General features: G+C 36.7%; 1 protein-coding gene across 2 annotated transcripts in view; it reads left to right on the forward strand.

The window, feature by feature from the left end:
- Positions 1 to 1,254: 1,254 nt before the first annotated feature.
- LOC308350347 (olfactory receptor 8D1) overlaps positions 1,255 to 27,841 on the forward strand; it is a gene marked incomplete at both ends in the record, with an annotated part of 38,781 nt that continues 12,194 nt past the window's right edge. Inside the window, 2 exons of one of the 2 annotated variants that reach the window (XM_080815529.1) lie at positions 1,255 to 2,142; positions 10,553 to 10,600. In XM_080815529.1, coding sequence (XP_080671655.1) covers positions 1,255 to 2,142; positions 10,553 to 10,600 — 936 coding nt within the window. The other variant, XM_080815530.1, reaches the window with a different exon arrangement.

Here is a 27,841-nt window from a genome sequence, read left to right on the forward strand (position 1 = left end):
TTCCCTTCAGAGATGAAGGCAAGGGGAAGAAGGGACTTTACTTGAATCTAGGGATGTATAATCCCTAGAGTGAAATGAAGATGAGTGAACTATTGAGTCCCTAAGGAACTAAAGACATGTCATGGCCCAGGGTACACAATCTCTTTATTTGTTTACACATAAAATCTGTTCCTTGAGGGAAAGACTGGGCAAGCTTCTACCCTGTTTATAACCAAGTGCGTTATATCCTTCAACGTTTTTAAATCTATGTCCAATCAAGAAGTAAATGTGGTAATAATAAAGGCTTTATTTTTCTCTGCTTCTCAAGAGGACTCAAAGGCATAATCAGAAAGTATGATCAGAAGGATTTCAAGGGTATATCTGAATTTGAGTCAGGCTGAATCCTCTTAGAATCAAAGCCTCTGAGCCTGAAATTGCCTTTCCAGGACCACAGGGGTAAATACCAAGGATAAGAGAGCTCTGAGGCTTTTTGACCTATGGAGGCTGAGTGAGTATCTGAATTCCATTTATAATAACACATTCCTGCTGTTGAGATGGAAGTTCAGAGGTCTGAGCTATGCCACTTTCTTTCCCATTTTGTGCAGTATTGACATTCAAGTGAAGCTGGCAAGAGAATGTGTTTGAGGGAGATAAAAGAATGTTCAGAGATTAGGGGCACAGGGGATGCAGTATCTCCATCAGTAAGTTCCCTCTCTCTGGATGGAACTCTCACTCTTCCAGATTTATGGCTTTTACTCTGTGACATGGGTCAGTAACTAAATCCCTAGACCCTGGTCCCTCATTTAGGTAACAAAGAGTATTCTTAATTCTCACTCCATCAAGTGTAATCTGCATTTGAGGCCAGCACAGGGTTACTAAGGATTCTGCCTCTAATTTTCCTGGTAAGGAGAGGGTCAAGTGAATGAAGAAATGGTGAGAAGGATGATTCTGTTCTGGTCCCAGCTTCTCCCTTCTCCCTTGATTTTTGCAGGAGTCATGTTTCCAGAGACCAAGTTCAATGAACTTGCCTCTCTAGGTTAAATTTGTGATGTGCTTTGCTAAATTTAGCTTAATAGGGCTTTAATAAAGAGAGAATTAATTAGTGTCCCTCAGGATCATGATAGTGGTAAAGACAGATTCTATGTGTCTAGGTTGGGCCAGTCTCAGGCACTTCCAGTGTATACACTCTCCTTAGTACAAGATCTTGCAAGGAGAGCTGAGTTCTTTCCTTATGTAACCCTATTTTTCTGTGCTCACAGATCCCCTTAGAGAAGAATGGCTCCTGGAAATGCTTCCTTTGTGACTGAATTCATTCTGGTGGGGCTCACAGACCTTCCAGATCTCCAGCTCCCCCTCTTCTGTCTCTTTCTAGTCATGTACATGGTCACTATGTTGGGAAACTTGTGCTTGATAATACTAATAGGGCTCAATTCACACCTGCACACCCCCATGTACTTTTTCCTCTTCAATTTGTCCTTCACAGACCTGTGTTATTCTTCTGTGTTTACACCTAAAATGCTGATTAACTTCACATCAAAGGAGAATATTATCTCCTACAGGGGATGCATGACCCAGTTTTACTTTTTCTGCTTTTTTGCTATTTCTGAATGTTACGTGCTGACATCAATGGCCTATGATCGCTATGTGGCCATCTGTAACCCACTCTTATATAATGTTGCCATGTCCCCCAAAGTATGTTCCATCCTTATGCTTGGTTCATATTTGTTGGCATTTGCAGGTGCCACGGCTCACACAGGGTGCATGCTGAGACTGACCTTCTGTGATGCAAACACTGTCAACCATTATTTTTGTGACATCCTCCCTCTGCTCCAGCTCTCCTGCACCAGCACCTATGTCAATGAGCTGGTGGTTTTCATTGTGGCAAGCATCAATGTGATTGTGCCCAGTGTCACCATTTTTGTCTCTTATGGTTTCATCCTGTCCAGCATCCTGCGCATTAGCTCCGCCGAGGGCAGGTCCAAAGCCTTCAGCACATGCAGTTCCCACATAATTGCTGTTTTTCTCTTCTTTGGCTCCTTTGCTTTTATGTATCTTAAACCATCTTCTGCTGGGTCTATGGGTAAGGGGAAAATCTCCTCTGTCTTTTACACCAATGTGGTTCCCATGATGAACCCTTTCATTTACAGCTTGAGAAACAAAGATGTTAAACTTGCTGTGAGAAAAATTGTGAGTAGGAGAGTGTTTTGATCAGAAACAGTGTCACCAGTTAGTCCCAGGACAGAGAGCTTCTGTTTTTAATTACAGTAACTGTATTGGCATCCTGCTTATCCTATTCCTTTCTTATCATGCTGAAGAAAAGTTGAATCTTCTCTCAATAATTTATTTTTGCTTTTTGTAGAGTAGGACTCTCTTCACCATTGGCACACTTTCCTCTCCCTTTTTTTTTCATTTGGTAATAATATTAAGAAAAAAATTTATTATCAGGTTTTTTTGCTCTATCATTTGAACTTATGTTTTTCTTTCTGGAAATAGAAGACTTGTCTACAAATGATCAGATCAAGGAACATTTGAATGATGTACTGTCTCTGCCCCTTGCCTTGGCAGCATGAAGGGGACAATGTCTTCCTATTCTCAACCTTCCAGCATTCACTGAACAAGAATGTGTCCCCTTTCATGCCAGAGTTGGAAGTTTCCATAAGGACTGTCAAGTAGAAATGACTTTGCATCTATAAACACTGTGCATCATGTCTTCTTTTCCAAAGAGTTTTCTTACCTTTGCATGGTCAACCCTGCACATAACAGGTTGTCAAAATATGTTTATTCCATGGATTGGAAAGTAAAGCTGAGAGTGACTAGTGACCTACAATTCTCTGTCTTCTGAAGGAAAAAGTCTAGACTAAATTCTTCATCTTCTGACTTCAAGCCTACCACTGTTTGTAGTGTACTTTGCTTCTACTTTATTCCATTACTTGTTGTTTCCATAAGCATGGAAAACAAGAAAACATTTCCAATTTGAAAATTGATTGTGCTTTGTCCCAGGATGATACATGAATTTCTCTTGGGGTGGGTATTACTTTTATTTGTTTTTTTGTTTGGGAAAACAGTTTGATGTTTTTTTCCCCCCACTGGGAAAGGGAAGGTTTTTGGGGCAAGTACAGTTCAGAAATGATTGGCTCAAATGAAATGTTACTTCTTCAAAATCAAACAAAATGAATTTGTGGTGGGAGTTAAGGAATACACTTGTGATGATCACTGAATGATGTATGTACGGAAGTGTTGAATCACTGTATTGTACACCTGAAACTAATATTACACTGTATGTTAACTAACTGGAACTTAAAAGCATGGAGGACATTAGGAGAAGGAAGGGAAAAATGAGGGGGAGAGAAATCGGAGGGGGAGATGAACCATGAGAGACTATGGACTCCAAGAAACAAACTGAGGGTTTTAGAAGAGAGGGGTTTGGGGGATGGATGACCTTGGTGATGGGTATGAAGGAGGGCACGTATTGCATGGAGCACTGGGTGTTATATGCGAACAATGAATCATGGAACACTATATCAAAAATTAATGATGTACTGTATGGTGACTAACATAACACAATACTAAATAAATAAATACTTTAAAAAATTAATTTGGGATGTTTGCACATACTTGTAATTCACAGAGCAAGGCATAGGAGGGAAAGGAGCCCAGAACATATAATCAGGCCAGGGTTCAACAAGGTACATGGCCAATAAATATAAGGTCTTGGTATGCAGAGTGGTCATGAGGATTTAAACCACATTTCAAAGTCAGTTTTAATCCTGCTCTATATAGTGCTATAAAAATACTGTCCATAAAGTTTTCATAAGATTTATAATGTACAGTGTGCAGACAGTGGTAGTGTTTGGAGGAATGAAGTGGAAAGCTCTGGTCACATTTGGGGGACTAAGTAGATAGAGGATATTTCAAAAGATAAAGTAGTGAATAGTAATTAAAACTCAATTTAGGAAGAAGGAATCCAGAAAGCCAAATGATATATAATAAAAGTCCATTCTTACGATTCTCCTCTTCTTCCTGGAAGGCCCTAGAAATATTACGGGGATCACAGGATTTCTCAAGTTATTTCATATAAAAAAATAAAGTTCACCTCCCCAGGACTTGAAGACATGAGAACAATTAATTCAGTCCTTGTTTTTTGGAGGCGTCTATATGCTACTTCTTACCTATTTAAGGTACAAAACCCTCAAGTTGCAGTTAGGGAAGCAACGACAATTTGGAAGAAACTTTCAGTGAGTAACCAAGTCAAATTATGACAGTGTCTTTTCTGTAATAGGATGTCAGATTATTTTTCTTTTGAGGAAAGACAAAAAAAAAATTTTACTCTAAAAATCCTTGATCTTAACCAAGGGATAATGTCTACATTTTGTAAGATAACTTTAATAATATTTTCAATTTTACTTGTTTTCTAATCTCCAGTTAAATGTAGATACTGTGAAAGTTGGCATGACTGGTGTGTTTCCGGTTTGTTGGTAGATGTTTTGCATGACTGCTTATAACCACATCTCCTAACTCCAATATTAATATGCTTGATTTTCACATGCTTATTTATATAAAATGGTTGATCTATGTTGGTGTTTTCTTTTTTCTTTCTTTTCATTTATTTACCGTCCCTTTTCTTTTTTCTTTTCTTCTTCTTCTTCTTTTTTTTTTTTTTTTTAAGAGAGGGAGGGGAACAGGGGCAGAGGAAGAGAGGGAGAGAGAGAATTCCAAGCCAACTTCAAACCCAGAATGGAGCCCTAGGCAGGGCCCAAGCTCATAACCCTGAGATCAGGACCTGAACCAAAATCAAGAGTCAGATGTTCAACCAAGTGACCCACTCAGGCTCCTCTACTGTCTGTTTTGATTAAATTGTTTTCCTTATTGAGATTGAAGTGTATCTATATAAGTAAATAATACTTGTGCTATTTGGGGACCTCTGTAGACATTGCAGAGGTGTGTCCATCCACTCTGTTTTTATTTTATCACTATTTGAAGTGGCCCCAAATATGTGTTAAACCTGATCACTAATCTTTCATTTGAGAAGTCTGAAAATACAAGTTAAAATTGTTTCATTTTTAGAGAAGGTAAGATTTCTTTCAAATTAGTTTCCATTTCTTCCTGATTATTTTTGAAAAAACAATAACAAAAGTTTAAATAAAGCTTATTAAATCTAGGTTTGGCAAAGTTTTAAGAAAGAGACTCAGGGGCATCTGAGCTGCTCAGTCAATTAAGAGACTGCCTTAGGCTCAGGTCATTTGAGCCTAGTGTCAGGTTCCCTGCTCAGTGGAGAGTCTGCTTTTTCCTCTCCCTTTGCCCTTCCCCATGCTCATGCTCTCCCTCTTTCTCAAATGAATAAATAAAATCTTTAAAAAAAATTTTTAAAATAAAAAATTTTTTAAAATAAAATCTTTAAAAAAATTTTTTTAAAGATTTTATTTATTTATTTCAGAGAGAGAGAGAGAGAGCCCGCACATAAGCATGAATGGGGGAGGGGCAGAGGAAGAAGCAGAGGCCCTGCTGAGCAGGGAGCCGGATGCAGCGCTCCATCCCAGGACCCTGGGCTCATGACCTAAGCCCAAGGCAGACGCTTAACCGACTGTGCCACCCTGGTGCCCCAAATGAATAAAAATCTTTAAAAATGAATAAATAAATAAATAAATAAATAAATAAATAAAACAGCTTATCTATAACTTTCAGTTAGCAACACAAGCTCTATTTGGACTTCTCTCAAAGGAAAGGAATCAAGTTAGGGTGATTTACGTTTAAAACATAGAGTTATCCTTAACAGTTTTTGTTTTCTTGAGTTATCTGAATGGAATGAATGAAATAATGAGAAATATATATATAGATATATGATAGATAGATGATAGATAGATAAATGATATCTTAGTTAAACAGGTAAGCCATGAGATTCGGTGGGACCTGTGAAACTAGCACAGAGATGTTTCTAAGTCAGTGTGAACACTTTGAGTTTCAGTGCTTAATGGAAAATGGTCCTCCTAGTTAAAGGAAGTTCCCTGATTACATCCTGATATTGTTTAATGGACCCTTTCTCTAAGCAAGCTACTATTGTTGCTGAGCATCAAATTTGGAATAATTAGAGTGTACTACAGTTAAAGGCTGATAGAAAAACAGGAATAAAAGAGGTTTTGATTTCTATATTCCTTTAACTTCTAAATCCCAAATTTATAGATCTCCATCACTCACTTGTTTATACTGCCTTCCTATACACACACACACACATACACGGTCTTTAGTCTTGTGTTTTATAAGATCACTGTGTAAAAACTAAGGCAGGGAATGCAACCCACCTTTTTAGAAAGTTTTTATTTAAATTCAGATAGTTATCCTAAAGTGTAATATTGGTTTCAGGTGTACAATATAGTGATTCAACATTTCCATGCAAAACCTGATTCTTATCCAGTTTTATTAACTTTCAGTTAATGTGTTGGATTTGGTTTGCTAGTATTTTATTGAGTTTTTGCATCTATGTTCATCAGGGATGTTGGCCTGTAGCTTTCTCTTTCAGTGGGATCTTTATCTGGGTTTGGTTTCAGGTTAAATCTGTTCTCATAAAATGAATTTGGACGTTTTCTTTCCTTTTTTATATTTTGGAATAATTTAAGAAGAATAAGTAGTAACTCTTATTTAAGTGTTTGGTAGAATTTGCCTGTGAAGCCATCTGGCCCTGTATTTTTGTTTGCTGAAATTTTCTGGTTACATATTCAATTTCTTTGCTGGTTATTGGTCTGTTCAAGTTTTCTAGCTCTACCTGTTTTTGTGTTGGTAGTTTATATGTTTCTAGGAATTGCCCAATTTTTGGCATATAGTTTTTCATAATATTCTCATATAATCCTTTGTATTTCTGTGGTGTTGATTATTTCTCTGATGTCACTTGTGATTTTATTTACTTGATTCCTTTTATTTTAATGATTTTTATTTATTTATTTGACAGACAAAGATCACAAGTAAGCAGAGAGGCAGGCAGAGAGGGGAGATGCAGGCTTCCCGCTGAGCAGAGAGCCTGATGCGGGGCTCAATTCCAGGACCCTGAGATCATGACCTGAGCCGAAGGCAGAGGCTTTAACCCACTGAGCCACCCCGGTACCACCCCCCCGCTTTTTTTTTTCTTGATAAATCTTGTTAGAGGCTTATCAATTTTATTTATTTTTTTCCAAAGAACCAACTCCCAGTTTCATTGATCTATTGTTTTGTGTTTTGTTGTTGTTGTTGTTTTTAGTTTTTATATCATTTATTTCTGCTCTCATCTTTATTATTTCCTTCCTTCGGCTGGTTTTAGGTTTTGTTTTTTTCTTTTCCTAGCTCCTTTAAGGTGTAAGGTTAGGTTATTTGAACTTTTTCTTGCTTCTTGAGGTAGGCCTGTATTGCTATGACTTCTCTCCTAGGACCACTTTTGCAGAATCCCAGAGGTTTGGGGCCATTGTGTTTTCATTTTCGTTTGTTTCCACTTTTTAAATTTCTTTTTTATTTCCTGGTTGATCCATTCATTGTTTAGTAGGATGTTTTTTAACCTCCATGTATTTGTGGTCTTTCCAGATTTTTTCTTGTGGTTGACTGCTAGTTTCATAACTTTGTGGTCAGAAAAGAAGCATGGTATGACTTTGATTTTCTTGAATTTATTGAGGCTTGTTTTGTAGGCTACCATGTGATCTATTCTGGATAATGTTCTCTGTGCACCTGAAAAGACTATGTATTCTGGTGTTTTAGGATGGATGTCCTAAATGTATCCGTTAAGCCCATTTGATCCAGTGTATCATTCAAAGCCACTCTTTCCTTGTTAATTTTCAGTTTAGATGATCTGTCCATTGCTGTAAGTGGGGAAGAAGAAGTAGTTTTACACATTGCTTGTAGAAATGTGAATTATTATAGCTTTTGGGAAAACCATCTGATATTAATTAAAAGAACATTCTGGGAATATATCCCATTGAATTAAAACTACTGGTATATCAAGATGTATGCACAATGATGACAATTTTACCATTGCTTTTGGTGGTAAAAGAATGGAAAATTATGGATTTCCATAGATGTGTATTGTTGGATAAGTTATAATATGTCCAAACATAGAATTTTGGAGATATTTTAATGAAATATTATTAAATGACAAAAGCAAGAGATCAAAAAATATGTAGTTTGTAGTTAGCTGTAAAGCCCTTATAAATCTATTTGGTTATATCAGCAATTAGGAAAATAAGGGAAGACGTTGTAAGTTGTAAACATAAATAACTGGGGCATGATGGAATGAAGGGGAGCTAGGACAGGAAAGAGAGTGCCAGGAAAAAGGCACATAAGAAGTGATGTGTCTAAAAGATACGAAGAGTGCATTGTACGATCATTTGTGCCATACTGTTAACACTATATATGTGTGGTAATATAGGTATGTATGTGAAATATTTTATGGGGATTTAAAATATTATTAGCTATGTGTTAGCAGTTGTGCCTAAAAGCCAATGAAGCACTAGGCGAAAGAAGAGAGAAAGGATCTCTACCTCATTTGTCCTGGAAGAATGTGCAACTTTGAGGAGAATATTGAACTTCCAAAGACACTAGGGTATAAGCATCTTCATCTGTGTACAGTTTTATATACTTGTCCTTCCCAAAGGGAACTATGGCAGTTCTCCTGGGGAAGCCCCTGTATCACACCACTAAGTCCTCCAAACCCGGAATAATTTCGCGTACATGATGCTCCCTGTTACTATCTTGAAAACAAAGCCAGCTGTTTATATTTTTTTAAATAATTTAATGATCACCTCTGGGCAAAATCATTATTAAGAATAATGATCTTTATCTTAATGAGTCTCAGAGCCAGTCAAAGACTGAGATTATAAATGCTCTGAACCTCCACACAAATGGAAGGTGAGTGGTTTTGTTCAGCTCTATCACCACCCACAGCAGCAGAACTTTCCTTTTAGAGAGCAGTGTTGGAGAAGAAACCACAAGGCAGTTGTGATGTCACTAGGCAAAGAAGAGTAAGCATTGAACCCTTTATGTTTTTATGTCTTTCAAAACCCAGAGCAATAGAAAGTAATAAACTTTTCTGCTTTACCAGCTCTGGTCTGGGTACAGATGATTATGGGGTCTGCATAGGAAGAAAATCAACATTAGAGGTAGTACTGAGACTATGGGGTTTGCAGAAGGATTGCCTCCAGTCCTTATAGAATTTCCTATGAACGAAACCCAGCTTCCATTCCTGGCTTAATGACTTTTTTTGCTGTGTGTGCTTGGGAAACCAGAGTCTCTGTAAGTCTGTTTCCCCAACCCTGCTGTGGATGTGCGCTCATGGTCTCCACCCTACACAGTGTCCAGTCTGGATGTGGCCAGCACAGGTAGCTGAAGTGTGGTGATTAAAGATTAACAAGTACAAACAGGAATAAATGAAGAAATAGAAAGTACTAATGACAAACTTAACCAGGGAAAAGATGAGAAATTTCTGTACTTCTCCCCCTCTTGAAATATTTCTCCCAGTGTTACTTGAAACTATGTTGATGCCTCCCAGATACTAGTCTTCCTTATATGAGCAGAGCCAGATCCTCTAAAATAACTTCCTATAAAATAACTAAACCTCAGCAGAGTCTGTTGGCTTCTTGGCTCCAGAATGGCCTGGCATGGGATTGCATAGGAAGTCTGGATTCTGCCTCAATATGATTCTACTCTTCTATCTTTCAGATCCTACTGGAAGCACATGGATATGGGAAACAGTTCCTTAGTCACTGAGTTTATCCTTGTGGGTTTAACCAAATATTCAGAGATCCAGCTGCCCCTGTTCTTCCTATTCTTAGGAATCTACATTGTCACCATGGCAGGAAATGTGGGCTTGGTCACTCTAATTGGACTGAATTCTCACCTTCACACCCCCATGTACTACTTCCTCTTTAATTTATCCTTTATCGACCTCTGTTATTCTTCCGTTATCACCCCAAAATTGCTGGTAAACTTTGTGTCTGAGCCAAACACCATCTCCTATGCAGCATGCATGACTCAGCTTTTTTTCTATTGTTTCTTTGTCAGTGCAGAGTGCTATGTACTGACAGTAATGGCCTATGATCGCTATGTGGCCATTTGTAAGCCCCTGCTGTATACAGTCACCATGTCCCCTCAGGTCTGTTCTCTGCTGGCTGTGATTGTATATGTGGGGGCATTTATTGGTGCCTGGGCCCACACAGGATGCATGCTGAGGCTGACCTTCTGTGATGCCAACACCATCAACCACTACATGTGTGACATCCTCCCCCTCCTGGAGCTCTCCTGTACAAGCACTCACGTCAATGAGCTGGTAGTTCTCATTGTTGTGGGCTTTGATGTTGGCGTGCCCAGCCTCACTATCATTGTCTCTTATACTTTTATCCTCGCTAGCATCCTTCGCATCCGTTCCACTGAAGGAAGGTCCAAAGCCTTCAGCACTTGCAGCTCACATATAATTGTTGTTTCTGTTTTCTTTGGGTCAGGGGCATTCATGTATCTTCATCCTTCTTCTGTCTTGTCCATGGACCAGGGGAAAGTGTCCACCGTGTTCTACACCATTGTGGTGCCTATGCTCAATCCTCTGATTTATAGTTTCAGGAACAAGGAGGTTAAGGTTGCCCTGAAAAAAAGCTTGAATAGAAAAATTTTTTCCTGAGCCAAAGCAGCACTAATTATCATAAGAAAACATAGCTTTCTTTTAAAATTCTCTTTGTTCCTCAATAGAAGGGTTTTTTCCCCCATGGAGAAAGAAATTAGGTCAATAGAGTGCTGGACTTGGAATTAGAAGGCCCAAGTTGAAAACTCTCCCAAAATAGGGGCATCTTATTACTTTGGAGGGTTATTGGGAAGAATAAATTAATGCAAATGGATGTTTGTAGAATAGTATTGGGGGCCTAATACTATGTTTCCTCCTTTCTTCCTCTTTCTGTTCTTTCTCTCTCTCTTCCTTCCTGTTTTCCTCTTATACTTTAGAGGGAACATTCACAGACTCTTATCTCCTCCTGTCATCTCCATCATCATGAACGGCACCATCCTTTACTAAATTGCTTAGATCCCAAACTAGTATTTTCCTTGATTCCTCTAACTTTGCTTGTCCTCCACACCTAATTTAAGTATTGACAATTCTTGTTCTCCTCATGGCACTATCATTTGTCATCTGGAAACCAGCCTCCTGATTGGCCTCTCCCTCTCTTATCTTTAGCCCTTGAAATCCACTCTCTGCATTGCAACCAGAAGGCTCTTTCCATGCTTTCAATAAGATCTCATTTACCTTAGTTTACTCTGTTCACTGAAGTCGTCTTCAGAAGTACCAAGCTCCATGGTACGTCAAACAAGGATCATATCTTAACCTTGATCACATCTCCAGCCTAATTTTCTGTCATTATAACCCCCTCCTCTCTGCCCTTTCTCTGGTAATCTACTAAAGTCACACTGAGATTCCCCAAAATTAATAATTGTTCTTTTGCACATTTTCCCACAAGCTCTTTCTCTCACCCTGGAACATCCTCATGTATCCTGTCCATTCCTCAGGTATTAGGTTATCCAAGACCTTTGGGAAGTCTTTTCTGGACAGAAGGGTGAGGATAGATGACCTTCAGATATATGCTGATAGCATTCTGTGCCTACGTTATTGAGGTACAGGTCCCAATGTACAGAAATTCTTTTCCCCTTCAAACGTACTATCTGACTCTATTTATTTAGTTATAAGAAAACTTTAAGAAACTCATTTGCAGGAAAATTTACAGTTAACTACAAGGGAGTAGATTATGTAAGAAAGAGATATATTTCGCCATGTTGGATTCTTAAAAATCTTAAGAAAATCATTTGAAAATGTAGAGTATTTTTATTTATTTTTTTATGTTGTTAGTTACCATACAGTACATCATTAGTTTTTGATGTTGTGTTCCATGATTCATTGTTTGCGTGTAACACCCAGTGCTCCATGCAATCCGTGCCCTCCTTAATACCCACCACCAGGCTCACCCATCCCTCTACCCTTGCTCCCTTCTCAAACCCTCAGTTTGTTTCTCAGAGTCCATAGTCTCTTGAGTATTTAGGGGGGATTCTCTTGTTTTTCTTTGCATACCTTTCCTTGAAAATTCCTTTTGTTCATGTTTCCTCCATGGTTGATTGGTTATCTCATCTATCTATCTATGTATCTATCTATCTAATTTTTCCAGCACGCTCTTATTACCTGTTTCTAACCCTCTTTGTTTTCTGTTTATGCTTCAGACATCACCTGAAGGGAAAGAGCCACCTAACCTGTTTTATAAAGTTAAAGTGCTCTGTTTTTTATTTCCCAGAGTGGAGTAGTCAGGCCTGCCACAGTTATGAAAAAAATTCTCACATGCTTTTGTCATTGCCTGATTATATGTCTTCTCTGTCAGGAAAGTCACCATGTATATTTCCCAATGCTTAGCAAAGTGTCTAGCACTTAGTAAAAGCTCAGAAAGTATTGGTGGGATGAATGAATGTTTGCTATAGGACTTTAAATTTTGAGTCAAAAGGAGATATTTGGGGACGAGAGTCACTCAAAGAATTGTTAACACTTCTCCCTCCTAGAGTGAGTTTCTTAATACTTTGCTTTCATCTTCTTTTTCTTTTCCATCTTCTCTTAGGCACAGTGATGGAAAACAGAGATTGATCTAGTTTTATATAGATGGCTGTGTGTATTCAGGAACTGGGGGAAGGGAGGCATGAGTTGGGCAGACTTCTAGCAGCAAGGTAGAGTAAGCTCACAGTTTCTGGTGTGAGACTACCTGGGTTTAAATTTCAGGTCTGTAATCTGCTAATTAGCTGATTCTGAAAAAGTTACTTAACATTTTAAGATATCTTTTTCCTCAATTCTAAAATGAGAAAAATAATAATATCTGCTTAGAAGGGTTTTTGCAAAGATCGTTATCCATTTGCTTGGGGTTCAAGCTGTAGTAAATGGGGTATAGTTCCGGGTTTGCCACCATATAGTAGTGCCATTTCATTTCAGAACCTCAGATTAGTAACCTGCAAAATAAGAGGCTTGGCTGGATTATACCAAGTATTTCATCTATTTAAAAAATATTGTGATAATTGTGTCTCAGTTGTTGACTTATACACTACTAGAGTTGACTTGGAAAGTTGTGACTTAGGTATGTGTCAGAATCATTCAGGAAACACTTATAATTATGCTCTCCTAGTTCCTTCTCAGACCTACTCAATTAGGGCAGGGTTCAGGAATTTGCACCTTGAAAATTCTTTTCAAGTGATTATGATGTTATTGTGTAGATAACTGGTGATTTGGGACTTTCCACTCTTAACATTCTGTGACTCTAAAACTGACTCTGGACAGGGAAATATGTGGACCCTTATAACTTTACCAGAAAGGATATTTTCTGGTGTCAGGAAAGTTAATTGAGTATTTGAAGAAGGGAAAAGGGGTCAGTAGTGTTCACTATTGTGCAGATGTTGAGAGAAGTAAGCATCAGACCCGGTCCTGTACTGAGAATTTACAAACTTGGCAAGTTTATGGAAATGGTAGAAGCAGAGACCCAACTGCAGTTGGTTAAGGAATAGGAAAAGGAGAAAGTAGAAAAATATACTTACCTTACTCACTTAAAACGCATTAGAATAATAGGTCAGTCGAAAACACAAAACCTTAAACTAATCTCACGCACATTTAAGTATTTAGAATATGATAAAGTAGCATTTCAAATCAGTAAGGAAGTGTTAGATTGTTAATAAATACTGGTAAAGCAATGTATTTTGTATTTAGAAAAAAAGTGCAGTTAGATATATACTCATGTATATACCAAAATAAATTCCATGTGTTCTAAAAACTGGATATAAAAAATTTTAACTATAAAAGAGCTAAAGAAAATATCTGTAACTATTCATCTAATCTAAGGGAAAAGACAGAAGAAACCATAAGAAATATTTTTTTTAACCCAATAATGAAAACTTCTGTAAATATAAGAATAAAAAATAAAAGATATTAATTAACACTCCTACTGTATGGTCAGTTATATTCTGGTGCCCCCCCATTCCTACAAAATGACTAGATCCTGCATGAAATATAATACAACTTTTATATGTGGTAGATACCCTATATGATCATTATTAACCTCCCTTAATAAGAGAAAAAAAGGGTGGAACTTAACTAAACATTGCATGATTATGCAACTAGTAAGGTGAGCACTCAACTTTGAACCCAGGCAATCTGGTTCCAGAATTCCTGCTCTTCACAACTATACTGCCGATTTTATAAAGTAAAAAAGAAGAAAAATTAAGCAATACATTTCATGGCTTAAATACATAAAAAATACATCTATTACGAATACCAGGACATTTTAAACATAAAATTCTGTGTAGCAGTGATCTCTGGGCAGACCATAGGGATTAGAAAAGGTAAAACAGCACAAACACTGGTATTGGGTAATATTTTAGTTCTTTATATGGATTGTAGTTTCAAGTTTTTTATTTCATGACTGTACTTTTTAAATTTACATTTATCTTATGTATATAAATTTTAAATGTCTAATATTGAAAAATAATTTTTCAGGCTTAAAATTAGAAGGTTGTTGCAAAACATGAGCCAATAATAAATATTCTTACAAATCAATAAGAAAGAGATCAATGTTCTCAGCATATAAGTAAAGGGGCCGATTATAAGAAAAGGCAATTGTTTAATATAAAAATACAAATGGGGCACCTGGGTGGCTCAGTCGGTTAAGCGTCTGCCTTCCACTCAGGTCATGATCCCAGGGTCCTGGGATCAAGCCCCACATCAGGCTCCCTGCTCGGCAGAGAGCCTGCTTCTCCCTCTCCCTCTCCCCGTGCTTGCTCTCTCTCTCTCTCTCTCTGTGTCACATAAATAAATAAAATCTTAAAAAAAATACAAATGGTTAACAAGTACATGAAAAAAATTCAGCCTTAAATTTAAAACAACAATGAGATGTAATTTTATTCTACCAAATTGGCAAAGATCTGAAAAATAGATCTAGTCCTGGCTGTGATTACAGACAAAAGGTATCTTATATGCTTGTAATAGGAATGAAATGTATGACTTATTTGGATGACAGTATTAAAAAGATCTATGCATGTTTACTCCTTTGGCCCTGCAATTGAGCATCAGGAATTTAGTCCAAAGAGATAATGAGTGATGTGTCAAAGATCTCCCTCCTAGAGTGGGGAAACTTGAATGAATGTCATCCTGAAATCATACTGTCATTCTGGCACTTCACTGGCAAAGAATTCATTTAGGGCACCTGTGTGGCTTAGTTGGTTAAGTGCCCAACTCTTGATTTTGGCTCAGGTCATGATCTCAGGGTCATGAGATGGTGCCCCGCATGGGTCCCTGCACTGAGTGTGGAGTCTGCTTGAGATCCTTTCTCCCTCTCTCTTTGCTCCCCCTCCCCCGCACTTGCATGTACTCTCTCTCTAAAAATAAATAAATAAATAAAATATTTTTTTTAAAGATTCATGTATAAAGGATTTCCAATGACCAAAATAATAAAACACAACTGTGAACCTCTGAAATTCACTGTTGAAATCAACTTAGGATTTTTGTTTATTAATAGACATTTTAATACTTACTTACATGGAATTTACATATTAAACAGACATCTTTTCTTACTGTGGAATATTCTTCAAATTTCATTGGTCTGAGAATACAGTAACCATTTCAAATCACAGGAAATATATTATAAAAGGAGAGAAATAGAAGAAGATATGTTTTACTTAATATTTATCTGATAGCTAAAAGCTATCTTTACACTTCTTTCCTTCCTAATTCCTCCTGGGCTTTTCCAGCTGTGGTGACAAAATAAGTAAAATATAATTAATTTGTAGGCAAGTATGTTGATTGTTTCCACCTTTATTTCTTAATTATAATTAAGTCTAAAACGTGTGAATAGGGATGAAGGTGTTAAATTTTAAAATTTGTTAAATTTTAAAATTTAAAAAATTTTAAATGAATAAATTACAATACATATAGACATTCATCTAAGTACAATTTGTGAGAAAGGAGAAACATAAATGTTCAACAGTATGCAATTGATTAAACAACATTGTAGAAGCATTCAATTACAAACTGTAGATTTTGAAATTAAATTGTAGAAAACTTTAGCATAAAAAATGTATATATACTATACATTGCTTGGTAAAAAGCAAATTGCAAATATATAAAGTATGATCTCAATTTTCAATATGCATTATATATGTGTGTATAAATATATGTGGTATACACGCATGTATTATGTACAGACATATGTATGTATATATGCATATTTTTATTGGAAATCTGAAGCTTTACATGCATCTGAGGATATTGAGAATAACTATTGCACTTTATATTGTTTTTATATTTTCCACAATGGTCATACATTAGTTTTAGAAATGGAAGAAGAAACCCTGTAAGATGACAATGCAAACTATAGAACTGGAAGGTAATATAGGAGAAAATATGGGTGACCTAGAGTTTGGCAATGTTTTCTTAGATACAACACAAAAGGCACAATCTACAAAAAAGGAACTGATATATTGGACCTCATTAAAATTTAAAATTTCTGCTCTATGAAATATACCATCAAGAGAATGAGAAGACAAGCCTGGGAGAAAAGATTTACAAGAGACATATCCAATAAAAAGCTGTTATCCAAAATATATGAAGAATTCTTAAAACTTAAGAATATGAACATCTTGGTTTAAAAAAGTGGGCAAAAGATCTGAACAGGCGCCTCAAGGGAAGATATGCAGTTGGTAAATAAGCATAAAAAGATGCTTAACATCATACATTTTTAGGGAATTGCAAATTAAAACTTTAATTAGACTCCTATTAGAATGGCTAAAATCCAAAACACTGAAAACTGACTAAAACTAAATGCTGACAAGAATGGGGAGCAACAAGAACTCTCATTCATTACTGGTAAAAATAGAAAATAGTATAGCTACTTTGGAAGACAATTTGGTGGTTTCTTACAAAACTGAATATACTTGAAGCACATGATTCAGCAGTTGGGCTCCTTGATATTTACCCAAAGAAACTGGAAATTTATGTCTACACAAAAACTTATACCTGATGTTTATAGGAGCTTTATTCATAATTGCCAAAACTTGGAAGAAACCAAGATGTCCTTCAAAAGTTGAGTGGATAAATGAACTGTGGTACATCCATACAATGGATAATTATTCCCCACCAAAAAGACATGAGCTATCATGTCACAAAAGACATGAAAGACCCATAAATGCATATATTACTAAGTGAAAGAAGACAATCTGAAAAAGCTCCATACTGTATGATTCCAAATAAATGGCAATCTGGAAAAGGCAAAAGTATAGAGATAGTAAAAATATCAGTAGTTGCCACCAGGCTTGGGAGGAGGAAGAGATGCACAGGTGAAGCACAGAAGATTTTTAGGGCAGTGAAACTACTTTGTGTCCTACTATGATGGTAGTTACATGCCATTATAAATTTATCAATCCCATAGCGTTACAACACAAAATCACCCTAATGTATGTATGGATCTGGGGTGACAAGAGTGTGTCAGTATTGGTTCATCTGTTGGAATAAGTGTACCTCTGTGCAGCATGCAGACAGTGGAGGAGGTTGTACCTGTGTGTGACAAGGGTATCTGGGTTCACAGATGGGCTGTACTTTCCATTCAGCTTTGTCATGAACCTAAAAGTGCTCTAAAAAATAAAGCTATTAAACAACAAAAGATAGGATTCATTATACTATTTTCTCTACTTGTGTATATATTTGAATTTTTTTGTAATAAAATTGTTTTTCAAATAATGCAAAAAGGAACAAAAGAAGATAGTGCTAAGAGGAGAAGGAAAGACAAGGGAGATACGAAAGGACAAACAAGGAATAGAACTATATGAACTGTATTGAGGGACTTAGTTGAGCAGGTTGATAAGCTGAGAGGAAGTAGCCTGTAGAGAAGGAAGAAGCAGAGGCTCGAGAATGAACAGGAAGGATTGCCTGAGTAACATATCTGGCAGGCAGGGGAGATCACCCGGGAGGCTGGATTATCCTTGGACAACAGTGGGCACCTTTTGTATGATTTTCAGCACCTCCAGTTTCTCTTTCTCCATTAAATAAAAGGATTGCCATCTGCCAGTGGTGGCAACAGAGGTGGGACCTCGGGAAAGAGGGGAAGGTTTAAAATAAACCGTAGTAGGTGCTGAGTCTGACAGAGGGTTGGGTTAGCTGAGATCAGAGACTTTGGGGGCACAGAGTTGTAATGCTCAGAGCTGGGGGTGAATGACTGGAAAAGTCCACTTACTGTGAAAGAGGTACCAAAAGAGGGCCTTTCAGAGGATGAAAGCAGAAGCAAGAAGTCTACAGCTTTCACTGTATCTGTGCCCTACTTGGGTGTTCACATACTAATTTACATACTATTAATACAACTCAATGAAAATTCATTTTGGACATTTTTCATGAAACAATGTTTAGTTTTCCTAAATCACTGTACTTATGCAATTTTACAAGTTTGTGTGATTTTGGCTGACAATAAATATGTCCTAACTATTGGATCTGTTTAATAGTATTTCTATTGAGTCCATTTGTACAATTTAAGACTCACTTTATTTAGCCATGAGTGAGAATTGCCGTGATTCTCCCCCAACCACAAGGTACCCAGCATCTCTTCAAAAGGCACTCTTGGAAATTAAGTCTCCAAGGGGATTTTCTATTTCGTGAGCTGAATTATTATCAAAGATTTGCTCTTAATAATAAAAATAAAAGCCAAGTAGCAGATAAACAATGTGCCATTATAATATGATAAAAATAAATACATTAAATACACTGTACTACCGTTATCATACGTTTCCATAGCTTTCAGGTATAAATATTATGCTGAAGGACCTAAACTGAGCTCCATGCACAACAGACATCAATGTACATAAAATATACATACAGCACTTACTGTACAATTCTGTTGTATTGTAACTATATTTTTGTGTAACAATACTGGTATTGTTTTCAGAAGAGTGGTAGCCTATGATGCACATTTATTCTAAAACTTAATATTGTAATCTCATTTTAAGGGAGAGCCTTTATAAGCCAACAAGAATAGAGAACTAGAAAAAGGGGTCCAGGAACCAGGGTGGGGTGAGGAAAGGGTATTTTACGTAATGGAAGAAATTCTGAATGACAAGGACTCAGCTACACTCCTTGTTGGCTATGCAGAATTGACAAGTCATTTTATTTCTCTGAGTCATGCACTTATCATCACTCACAGCCTGAAGTTTGGTAACATGACAGATATATTTCTCAATGAAAATTATTAAGTTGGCACTCACCTGAATTTGTTTCTTGTGATCCAGGTAAATGTGACTCTTTCATAATGCTGGTGCGCTGATAAAAATAACATATTGGTTCTGAAAATTGAGAGACCTTGTAGTCTTGTTCACCACAAGAGTCTTCTAGAGTGAAGCCTCCTGAAAGTAGGAAGAATTATTCTACCTCCTTCTCATTCACCCCATCTTAAGCGAGGCCCCTTTTAGAAAGTGGAAGAGATAGATGTGATGGAAGAATCCAATAAAGAAAATAATAATTTCAAATGAGATTTCTCATTAGGAAGTAGAAAACAGAAGTGCTCCTCACATTCATTCCTTTTTTTTTTTTTATTATGTTGCTAGTCACCATAAAATACATCATTGGTTTTCGATGCAGTGTTCCAAGATTCATTGTTTATGTACAACACCCAGTGCTCCATTGACTACATGCCCTCCTTAACACCCACCTCCAGGCTCACCCATCCCCTCACCTCCCTCTTGTCTAAAATCCTCAGTTTGTTACTCAGAGTCCACAGTCTCTCATGGTTCATCTCCCCCTCCGATTTCGCCCAGCTCACTTTCTTTTCCTTCTCCTAATGTCCTCCATGTTATTTTTTATGTTCCACAAGTAAGTGAAAACATGTGATAATTGACTTTCTCTGCTTGACTTATTTCACTCAGCATAATCTCCTCTAGTCCTATCCATGCTAATGCAAAAGTTGGGTATTCATCCTTTCTGATGACTGAGTAATATTCCATTGTATCTATGGGCCACATCTTCTTTATCCATTCGTCTGTTGAAGGGTATCTCAGCTCTTTCCACAGCTTGGCTATTGTGGACATTGCTCCTCACACTTATTTCATTTGAACATTAGAATTTGCAATTTCTTGCAATTTGATTTAATTTTTGTGAGATGGAATCCCTTTGGAAGTTGATATGGAAAATCAATTTCTTTCATCACTTACAGAGGAGTCCTCAAAAATTCCCTGTGAAAATAAAAACATTTAATAAATTCATGAAGTCTTCATCTCCTTCAGGACATAAATGAAATTTATCTTGTGGGGTTCTTTTGTTTTGTTTTGTTTTGTTTTACTGAGTAATAATGGGTCTTCTTTTATAAGCAAGCAGATTGGGAATAAATATAGGGACTCTAGATTAACTGCATTTGGGGAGGGAATTCTAAATGAAAGTTATACTATCAAGGGTTGGATATTAGATAACACACTACTACTCTTTCTTGCCTCTTTCTCCACCATGTTATAACTTTTTATTGCCTGATGGTTATTTCATAGTTAAAATTAATTGATCTTTCCCTTGGTTAGTGAGCCTGAACTATAGCAAAGTGTAACCAGATCACATATTAGTTATTGCTGGAATTTTATGACTATCAATCTCTATACTGTATTAAATGGAAAGAAAATTCACTGGCCAAATAGGTAGACATAAGGGATAATTAAAATATCATTACATTTACAAAATAAGATTCAGAGAAAAACATACCAATAAGTTAGCATACGGAAATACATTCATTTATTCACTTAAATAGTAATTATTCAGCATGTCTTAACTATTTATTCCTGTGTCCTAGGTTCTGGTTTACAAAGGTACATGAGGAAGATGGATGGTCCTGGCCTTCCCAGAGCTTATTAACTAGTCAGTGTTTTTTTTACCTTTCAAAGCTATGTCCCCTAAAATCTTTTAAATTCTTCTTCATGTACCCAGAAGATAAGAGGTTTTCGTAGGATACAAATTTTTGTAATCTCTATTATGAAAACAGTAGGTCTATTGAGTATGTGTTTTCAAATAGCATATATTTTATAAGTGACTCCTCTTACCTAGTACCTAGTTAGGAATCCTACTATCTAGTTAGCAACAACATCTAGATAGTATGTATTTTACTTATCTGGCTTAATTTATAACAGCTATTATTTTTGGTTTGCTTCCCCTGTGAAGGGTCTCTTTCTGTCTCTCAAATATAATAGCAAAAATGTAGTGGATCTGCCATCCATCCAACTGATAGATTGTGCATGAGGAAGAGAAATTTGGTTTATGACAATGACAAGTGAGGGAGAAAAGTCCAGACTGCATTGCTCGCTATGGTAAACCCACCCAGTCTAGGTGTGATCCAAATCTCCACTTGCCATTTGTTCTTCTTTCTCTACCCTTTGTAATGATCTCATTCATCCTATGTAACTTCAACAATCACTTCTATTCAGGTAACTTTCTCTTTTATTTTGCTGACCCTGTCCTTTGCAACACACCACCACGCTATCACTACAACCACCATCGTAATCATTTAATAAGTTTCTGTGGAATGACAAATACTTTGTAAGATTGTTTGAACACAACACAATACTTTCCTTGAAGAAACTTACGATCTCGAGGGAGGGACAGTAAAGCAAACACATGGACAAATTCAATACACTGTGAGAAGTTTCTCTAGGGCTGTCAAACACATGGATGTACAGAAAGGGGGTCTAACTCAGTCATAGAGGACAGTGAAGTTTTCTTGAAAAGATGACAGGTAAGTAGAGTTCTGAGTCAGAACTTATCTACTTATGTTTTATCATTTTTTTTGTTTGTTTGACACTTTGCATTTTTTTAAATTTTTTATTTATTTTCAGCGTAACAGTATTCATTGTTTTTTCACTACACCCAGTGCTCCATGCAATGCGTGCCCTCCCTAATACCCACCACCTAGTTCCCCCAACCTCCCACCCCCCGCCCCTTCAAAACCCTTAGGTTGTTTTTCAGAGTCCATAGTCTCTCATGGTTCACCTCCCCTCCCAATGTCCCTCAACTCCCTTCATTTTTTTTTATCAAAGAATTCTTAACCCATGGTCTATAAAACATTCATTTGTTTTTATATTTTACTAGAACCTGTCTACTTATGGAAGGAGCAGTAGTCTTAATGGTATTGGGATGGGAGAAGGGGTGCATTTTCATGTGCCTGATGGTACACACAAGAATGAGGGTTGTGTCCTCATTCTTCACATTAACAATAGTTAATTCACCAACATTCCCCTAAACTAGTTTCTGCTAGTCTCTTCTCATTTTTGTTAATGAAAATGCCATTCTCCTAGTTTCCAAAAATCCAAAAACATGGTCATTTTGAACTTCTTCCTCATGCTCTGTATCTCATATTTTCCACATCATGTGAAGTCTTCTTTTGTTTCCCAAGTCACAATTACCTCATTACCTAACTACATGATTTCTGCTGAAGTTCTGTCTCATGTTCTCTTCTGATTCAATCTGCACCACTCTTGGGTTCTTTTTCTTTTTCTTTTATTATAACAGTGGTTTAATTATGTCATTCTGCTATCCACCATTCTTTAATGTCCCCTCATAACATTAAGGCCAATTCTAGGAAAGAGCAATCAAATCTTTGATTTGATTGAATAAATCAATTCAATCTGATTAAAATAGAGTAGTCATTTCTCTCCCAAATACCTTGTGTTTTTCTGCCTCCATACCTTGCCTCCTATTGCTAATTTTTTCTTCTGACTGTTCCACTGGTCAAAACACCAACTTCAAAATTTCTCTTTTCAGACTTCCCAATTTATTAGTAAAATTTCCTTCTACAGTGAAGATATACTTCTTTGTATTCTCACTATAGTCTTTCTGTAGGTCAGAAGTTGTCACTGCAAATGCTGGGGTCTCAAAGGTCACTCAAAAAGTCTAGAGAATGCCAACCTGTGTGATATTTCATGGGTGAGACATGGCTCAGAAAAGGTCAGTTTTCCTCTAATTGGCTCTAAGGTTAGAATGTAAAAATTAACATAAACACAAGAATAATAACACTATAATAATAAGATAAAACTAACAATATAATAATATACTACTTTAATAAATATTATAAAGGATATCTGATATCCTTTATAATAATACAATATAATAGGAAATAACAGTGGAGAGGCACAGCAAAATGAAAAGCTGGCTGCTTGGGGACCCTGGGTAGCTCAGTTGGTTAAACATCTGCTTTTGGCTCTGGTTGTCATCCCAGGGTTCTAGGATTGAGTCCTGCATCATGCTCCATGGGGAGCCTGCTTCTCCCTCTAACTTTTTCTCTCATGAATAAATAAATAAAATCTTTTTTTTTTCTTTAAAGCTGGCTATTTAAACAACTAATAAGATAAGAAAAATTTCTAGCAAGGTGAAAAAAAATCAGTACTTCTTGGGGCACCTGGGTGTCTCAGTTGGTAAGTGGCTATCTTCAGGTCAGGTCATGATCCCAGAGTCCTGAGATCAAGCCCCGCATGGGGCTCCCTGCTCAGCAAGGGGGGTCTGTTTCTCCCTGTTCCTCTGCCTGCTGCTCCACCTGCTTGTGCTCTCTCTCTCTCTGTCAAATAAATAAATAAAATCTTTTTTTAAAAAATCAATACTTCTTAATAAGAATAAGATGCAAATACATATTAAGGATGGAAAATGGAGAAATAACTTAAAATGTCAGATACAATGAAAAACCATGCTGAGAATACCATGAATTTTACATTAAAAAAAAATTGAAAACAGATGCAGTGGATAACTTTATATAAAAACACAATTTCATAAAAAACTCACTTACAAAGGGGCCTGAATAAACCTATAATTAATAAAGAAATCAAATCAGTAGTTTGAAATCTGTCTCTCCAAAAAATGCTAAACTAGTTTTACATGTAAGTTCTCACATAAATACAAAAAATAGATTAACTTATGTGCCTATCTTTGTTGAGCAGAAATAGAGGGATAGCTTTCTCAAATTGTTACAATACCATTCATTCTCAACCAAAAAAGAATAGTATGAGAAAGGAATATTAATAGGGCAATCTCACATGTTTGGAAGGGTTAGAAATTTGCTCTCATTTTTATGCTACAGAAATATTCAAATTATCTGGCATTTTTGTCACAAAGTATGAAGCTGGGATTTGAACAGGTGGCCTAAGCTAATTAAAATACTGAACTCAATCATTACTCAAAGGGATATTTTAATTAGATTTGTTCCAGAACCAGCTGTATTGAAGGCCCTATGTTCTCGTACTGATTTTATGACATCAAACAGATGGACTATTTACAGAAACAATTCAGGGGCTTTCCCAGACAACAAATTCTTTAGGGGCTGAGAACTAGAGTTCAGACCAAAAAGATATTTGCTAGGAATAACAATATTTAGCAAAAACACTTTGTAAATTCTAAGATATTGTAGAAGAGAAAGTATGTTTTATTACTGATTTTTACTAACAGAGACTAATCCCTTGGGTGATGAGATCTTTTTGAGATCATACAGAGCTCTAATTTGTTTTGTTTTGTTTTCATTAATTGCCTAATGTGCAGAGCCCAATCTTGAGAGATTTGTATACCTTTGGGAATTAGTTGTATATTTCTTAGCCCACCTCAACATTTGCAAATAGTATCAGGGTCCAGTTTTTGAATGTCTTAAGATAGGTGGATATCAGCTTCTTGATAGATTAGAGAAAAAAGTTCTATGTGTTTGGATTGGCTCTATTCAAATGCTCTAATCATTTCTTCTTCAAGATGTTAGATTAATAGTACCAGTTAGCTACATGGCACTAAATGTGTCCTAGTTTTTTGTTGTTTTTTTAATAACCTCCATTAACTGAAAAAATACTTCTATGAGATAGGTTTTACAGATGAGGACATGGAGTCACAGGTGATATAATTTGTTCAGCGTTACACAATTCCAAGTGGCAAACCCAAGATTTGATCCTAGGTAGACTGGCTTCAGGTGGTATTAAAGCTATATTCATTTATTTTTTGAGGGTGTACTCACTTTTTTTTTTTTTAAAAGACTTTTTTTACTTATTTGAGGGAGAGAGAGAGAAACAGCACGCAGGAGGGAGGGGACGGGTGGAGGGAGAGAGAGAAGTTGACTCCAGGTTGAATAGGGAGCCATACTGAGGACTCCATCCCAGGACCCTGAGATCGTGACCTGAGCCCAAGGCAAACACTTGACTGACTGAGCCACCCTATTCATTCACTTTAAAGCAACTGCAAAAAAAAAAAATTGCATTGCAAGACAGGTTGACTGCTCTGAAAATTTGCCTGGAGAAGGTAATCCTAAATTTTACATATACTTATTTATTTACCTTTCGCCTGTATGTACACTGGATCACTTAGTTTTCTTGATTTGATTTCCCATTATCTCCATTTGGTTTTCAGTGTTTCCTGTCAGTGAGCCAAACAATGTGCACAGAGCCTAATATTTGAATGCCCTTTTGTCCTGAAATCTGTTACGCTGGTTTAACTGCAAGATCTGTCTTGTACAGATGGCTTTTGCTCGTTAAATGGTGCCCAATCAAAGGCATAATCACCAAATGCAGTACTCAATTGTCAAACTTAAGTTGCTGAGCTGTGAGCCATGGTTGTTAGTTGTTTTTTTTTTTAATTTTTAATTTCTTTTCAGTGTAACAGTATTCATTGTTTTTGCACCACACCCAGTGCTTCATGCAATCCGTGCCCTCCCTAATATCCACCACCTGGTTCCCCCGACCTCCCACCCCCGCCCCTTCAAAACCCTCAGGTTGTTTTTCAGAGTCCATAGTCTCTCATGGTTCACCTCCCCTTCCAATTTCCCTCAACTCCCTTTTCCTCTCCATCTCCCCTTGTCCTCCATGTTATTTGTTATGCTCCACAAATAAGTGAAACCATATGATACTTGACTCTCTCTGCTTGACTTATTTCACTCAGCATAATCTCTTCCAGTCCCGTCCATGTTGCTACAAAAGTTGGGTATTTGTCCTTTCTGATGGAGGCATAATACTCCATAGTGTATATGGACCACATTTTCCTTATCCATTCATCCATTGAAGGGCATCTTAGTTCTTTCCACAGTTTGGCGACCGTGGCCATGGCTGCTATAAACATTGGGGTACAGATGGCCCTTCTTTTCACTACATCTGTATCTTTGGGGTAAATACCCAGTAGTGCAATTGCAGGGTCATAGGGAAGCTCTCGTTTTAATTTCTTGAGGAATTTCCACACTGTTCTCCAAAGTGGCTGCACCAACTTGCATTTCCACCAACAGTGTAAGAGGGTTCCCCTTTCTCCACATCCTCTCCAACACACGTTGTTTCCTGTCTTGCTAATTTTGGCCATTCTAACTGGTGTAAGGTGGTATCTCAATGTGGTTTTAATTAGAATCTCCCTGATGGCTAGTGATGATGAACATTTTTTCATGTGTCTGATAGCATGGTTGTTAAAAGTTTTAGAAATTGGTGAGAATATTTAGATGTGGACAGATCTACATGTTCAGTTAAATTGACATCACTTAATGACTTCATCCTCACTGGCCTGGACAGTTTGCTGCCACAGCTGTTCTACGAGAGCAAAAACAGAGTTGGCATAATTGCCAAAACAGCTCCTTCTTAATTCTAGATTCATAGCCTCTAATATGAACACCCAGCTCTTGACAATTCTTCCAAAGTCACTGTAGGAACCCTCAGAATCTCCTGACCTCTTTGCTTCTTGAATTACAACCGTTAAAGATGTTTGCTTTTCTGGTTGAAAGAGAGTGCTCTCCTCCAGAAGACCCAGGAACAAATGCTGCTTTTCTCACTGAATACATTCGTTCACACTCCCATTCATGCTGCCTCGGTAAGGATGCCTGCTGCTATGGGGATCTTTGGAATGATACAAAGTAAACTCAGAATGTACTTTATAAATACAAGAAATAATAAAACAATAGTAATTGATAATTACATCATAGCTTAAAATTTTTCAAAGCTCAGTACGGATCTTTTAATCTTCTTAACTACTGTTTTTCATAACTACTTTTTTAATAGGAGAGGGAACAAAGATTCAGAGATGGTAAATGACTTGTTCTAATTACACAGACTCTATACCACATGCTTTTAGCCCATTCTTCTGCCTCCAAATAAGATGCCTTTCTATTTATGTCACCAGAGGATCATAGGGTAAAAGATTTGAAATTGACAAAGATTTTGTTCTGATGAAACTCATAGAGATGTTCTGCAACATTTGCTTTAGATACAGTAATAAACACAGGAATATGTCCTTTCCACAGTGTTTGAATCCCATGAAAAATTAAATTTCATTCTCTATACAGAAGCTTGAACTTTACTTTATCAGAGCCCAGAAGGACAGCTACATTCCCAAGAATATTTGAGATTCTGATATTCAGCCAATTTTATTATTGTCTCTTGAATGATGTTAAATTATAGAAAGGAAAGTAACAATGGGATTTCTCCAGTAACTCTAACACTGTATTCTGATTCCTACAACAAATTACTTCTGCAGATGTTATTAAATGTTATCTTTCTAGTGTGAGAAAATGACAGATTCATATCTGCCCAGAGAATTCTATTTAAAAAGTAGGAGTATGCAGGAAGATTTACATATCTCTGTTAAATAAAAGAAACGAAACTTTATTTTTAAATTTTAAATAGGCATACGCTTGTATTTATAATTAGTATACATTACATATTACATTATATATACCTATTATATATATTTATATTTTAATTCTGCATGTTTTATGGGTAACTTGATGAAGTGTCTGTTGAGTAATATTCTTATATCCATGAGCCACCAGGTACTTTCTTTAAATATCCATTCATGCTTCCCAAGGATGGGGGCTGACACTTTTCTGTCTACACTATGCTTGTATTATAAAACTTCAAAACC

This window comes from Martes martes (genome assembly GCF_963455335.1).
Source record: "Martes martes genome assembly, chromosome: 10".
Lineage (NCBI taxonomy): Eukaryota > Metazoa > Chordata > Mammalia > Carnivora > Mustelidae > Martes > Martes martes.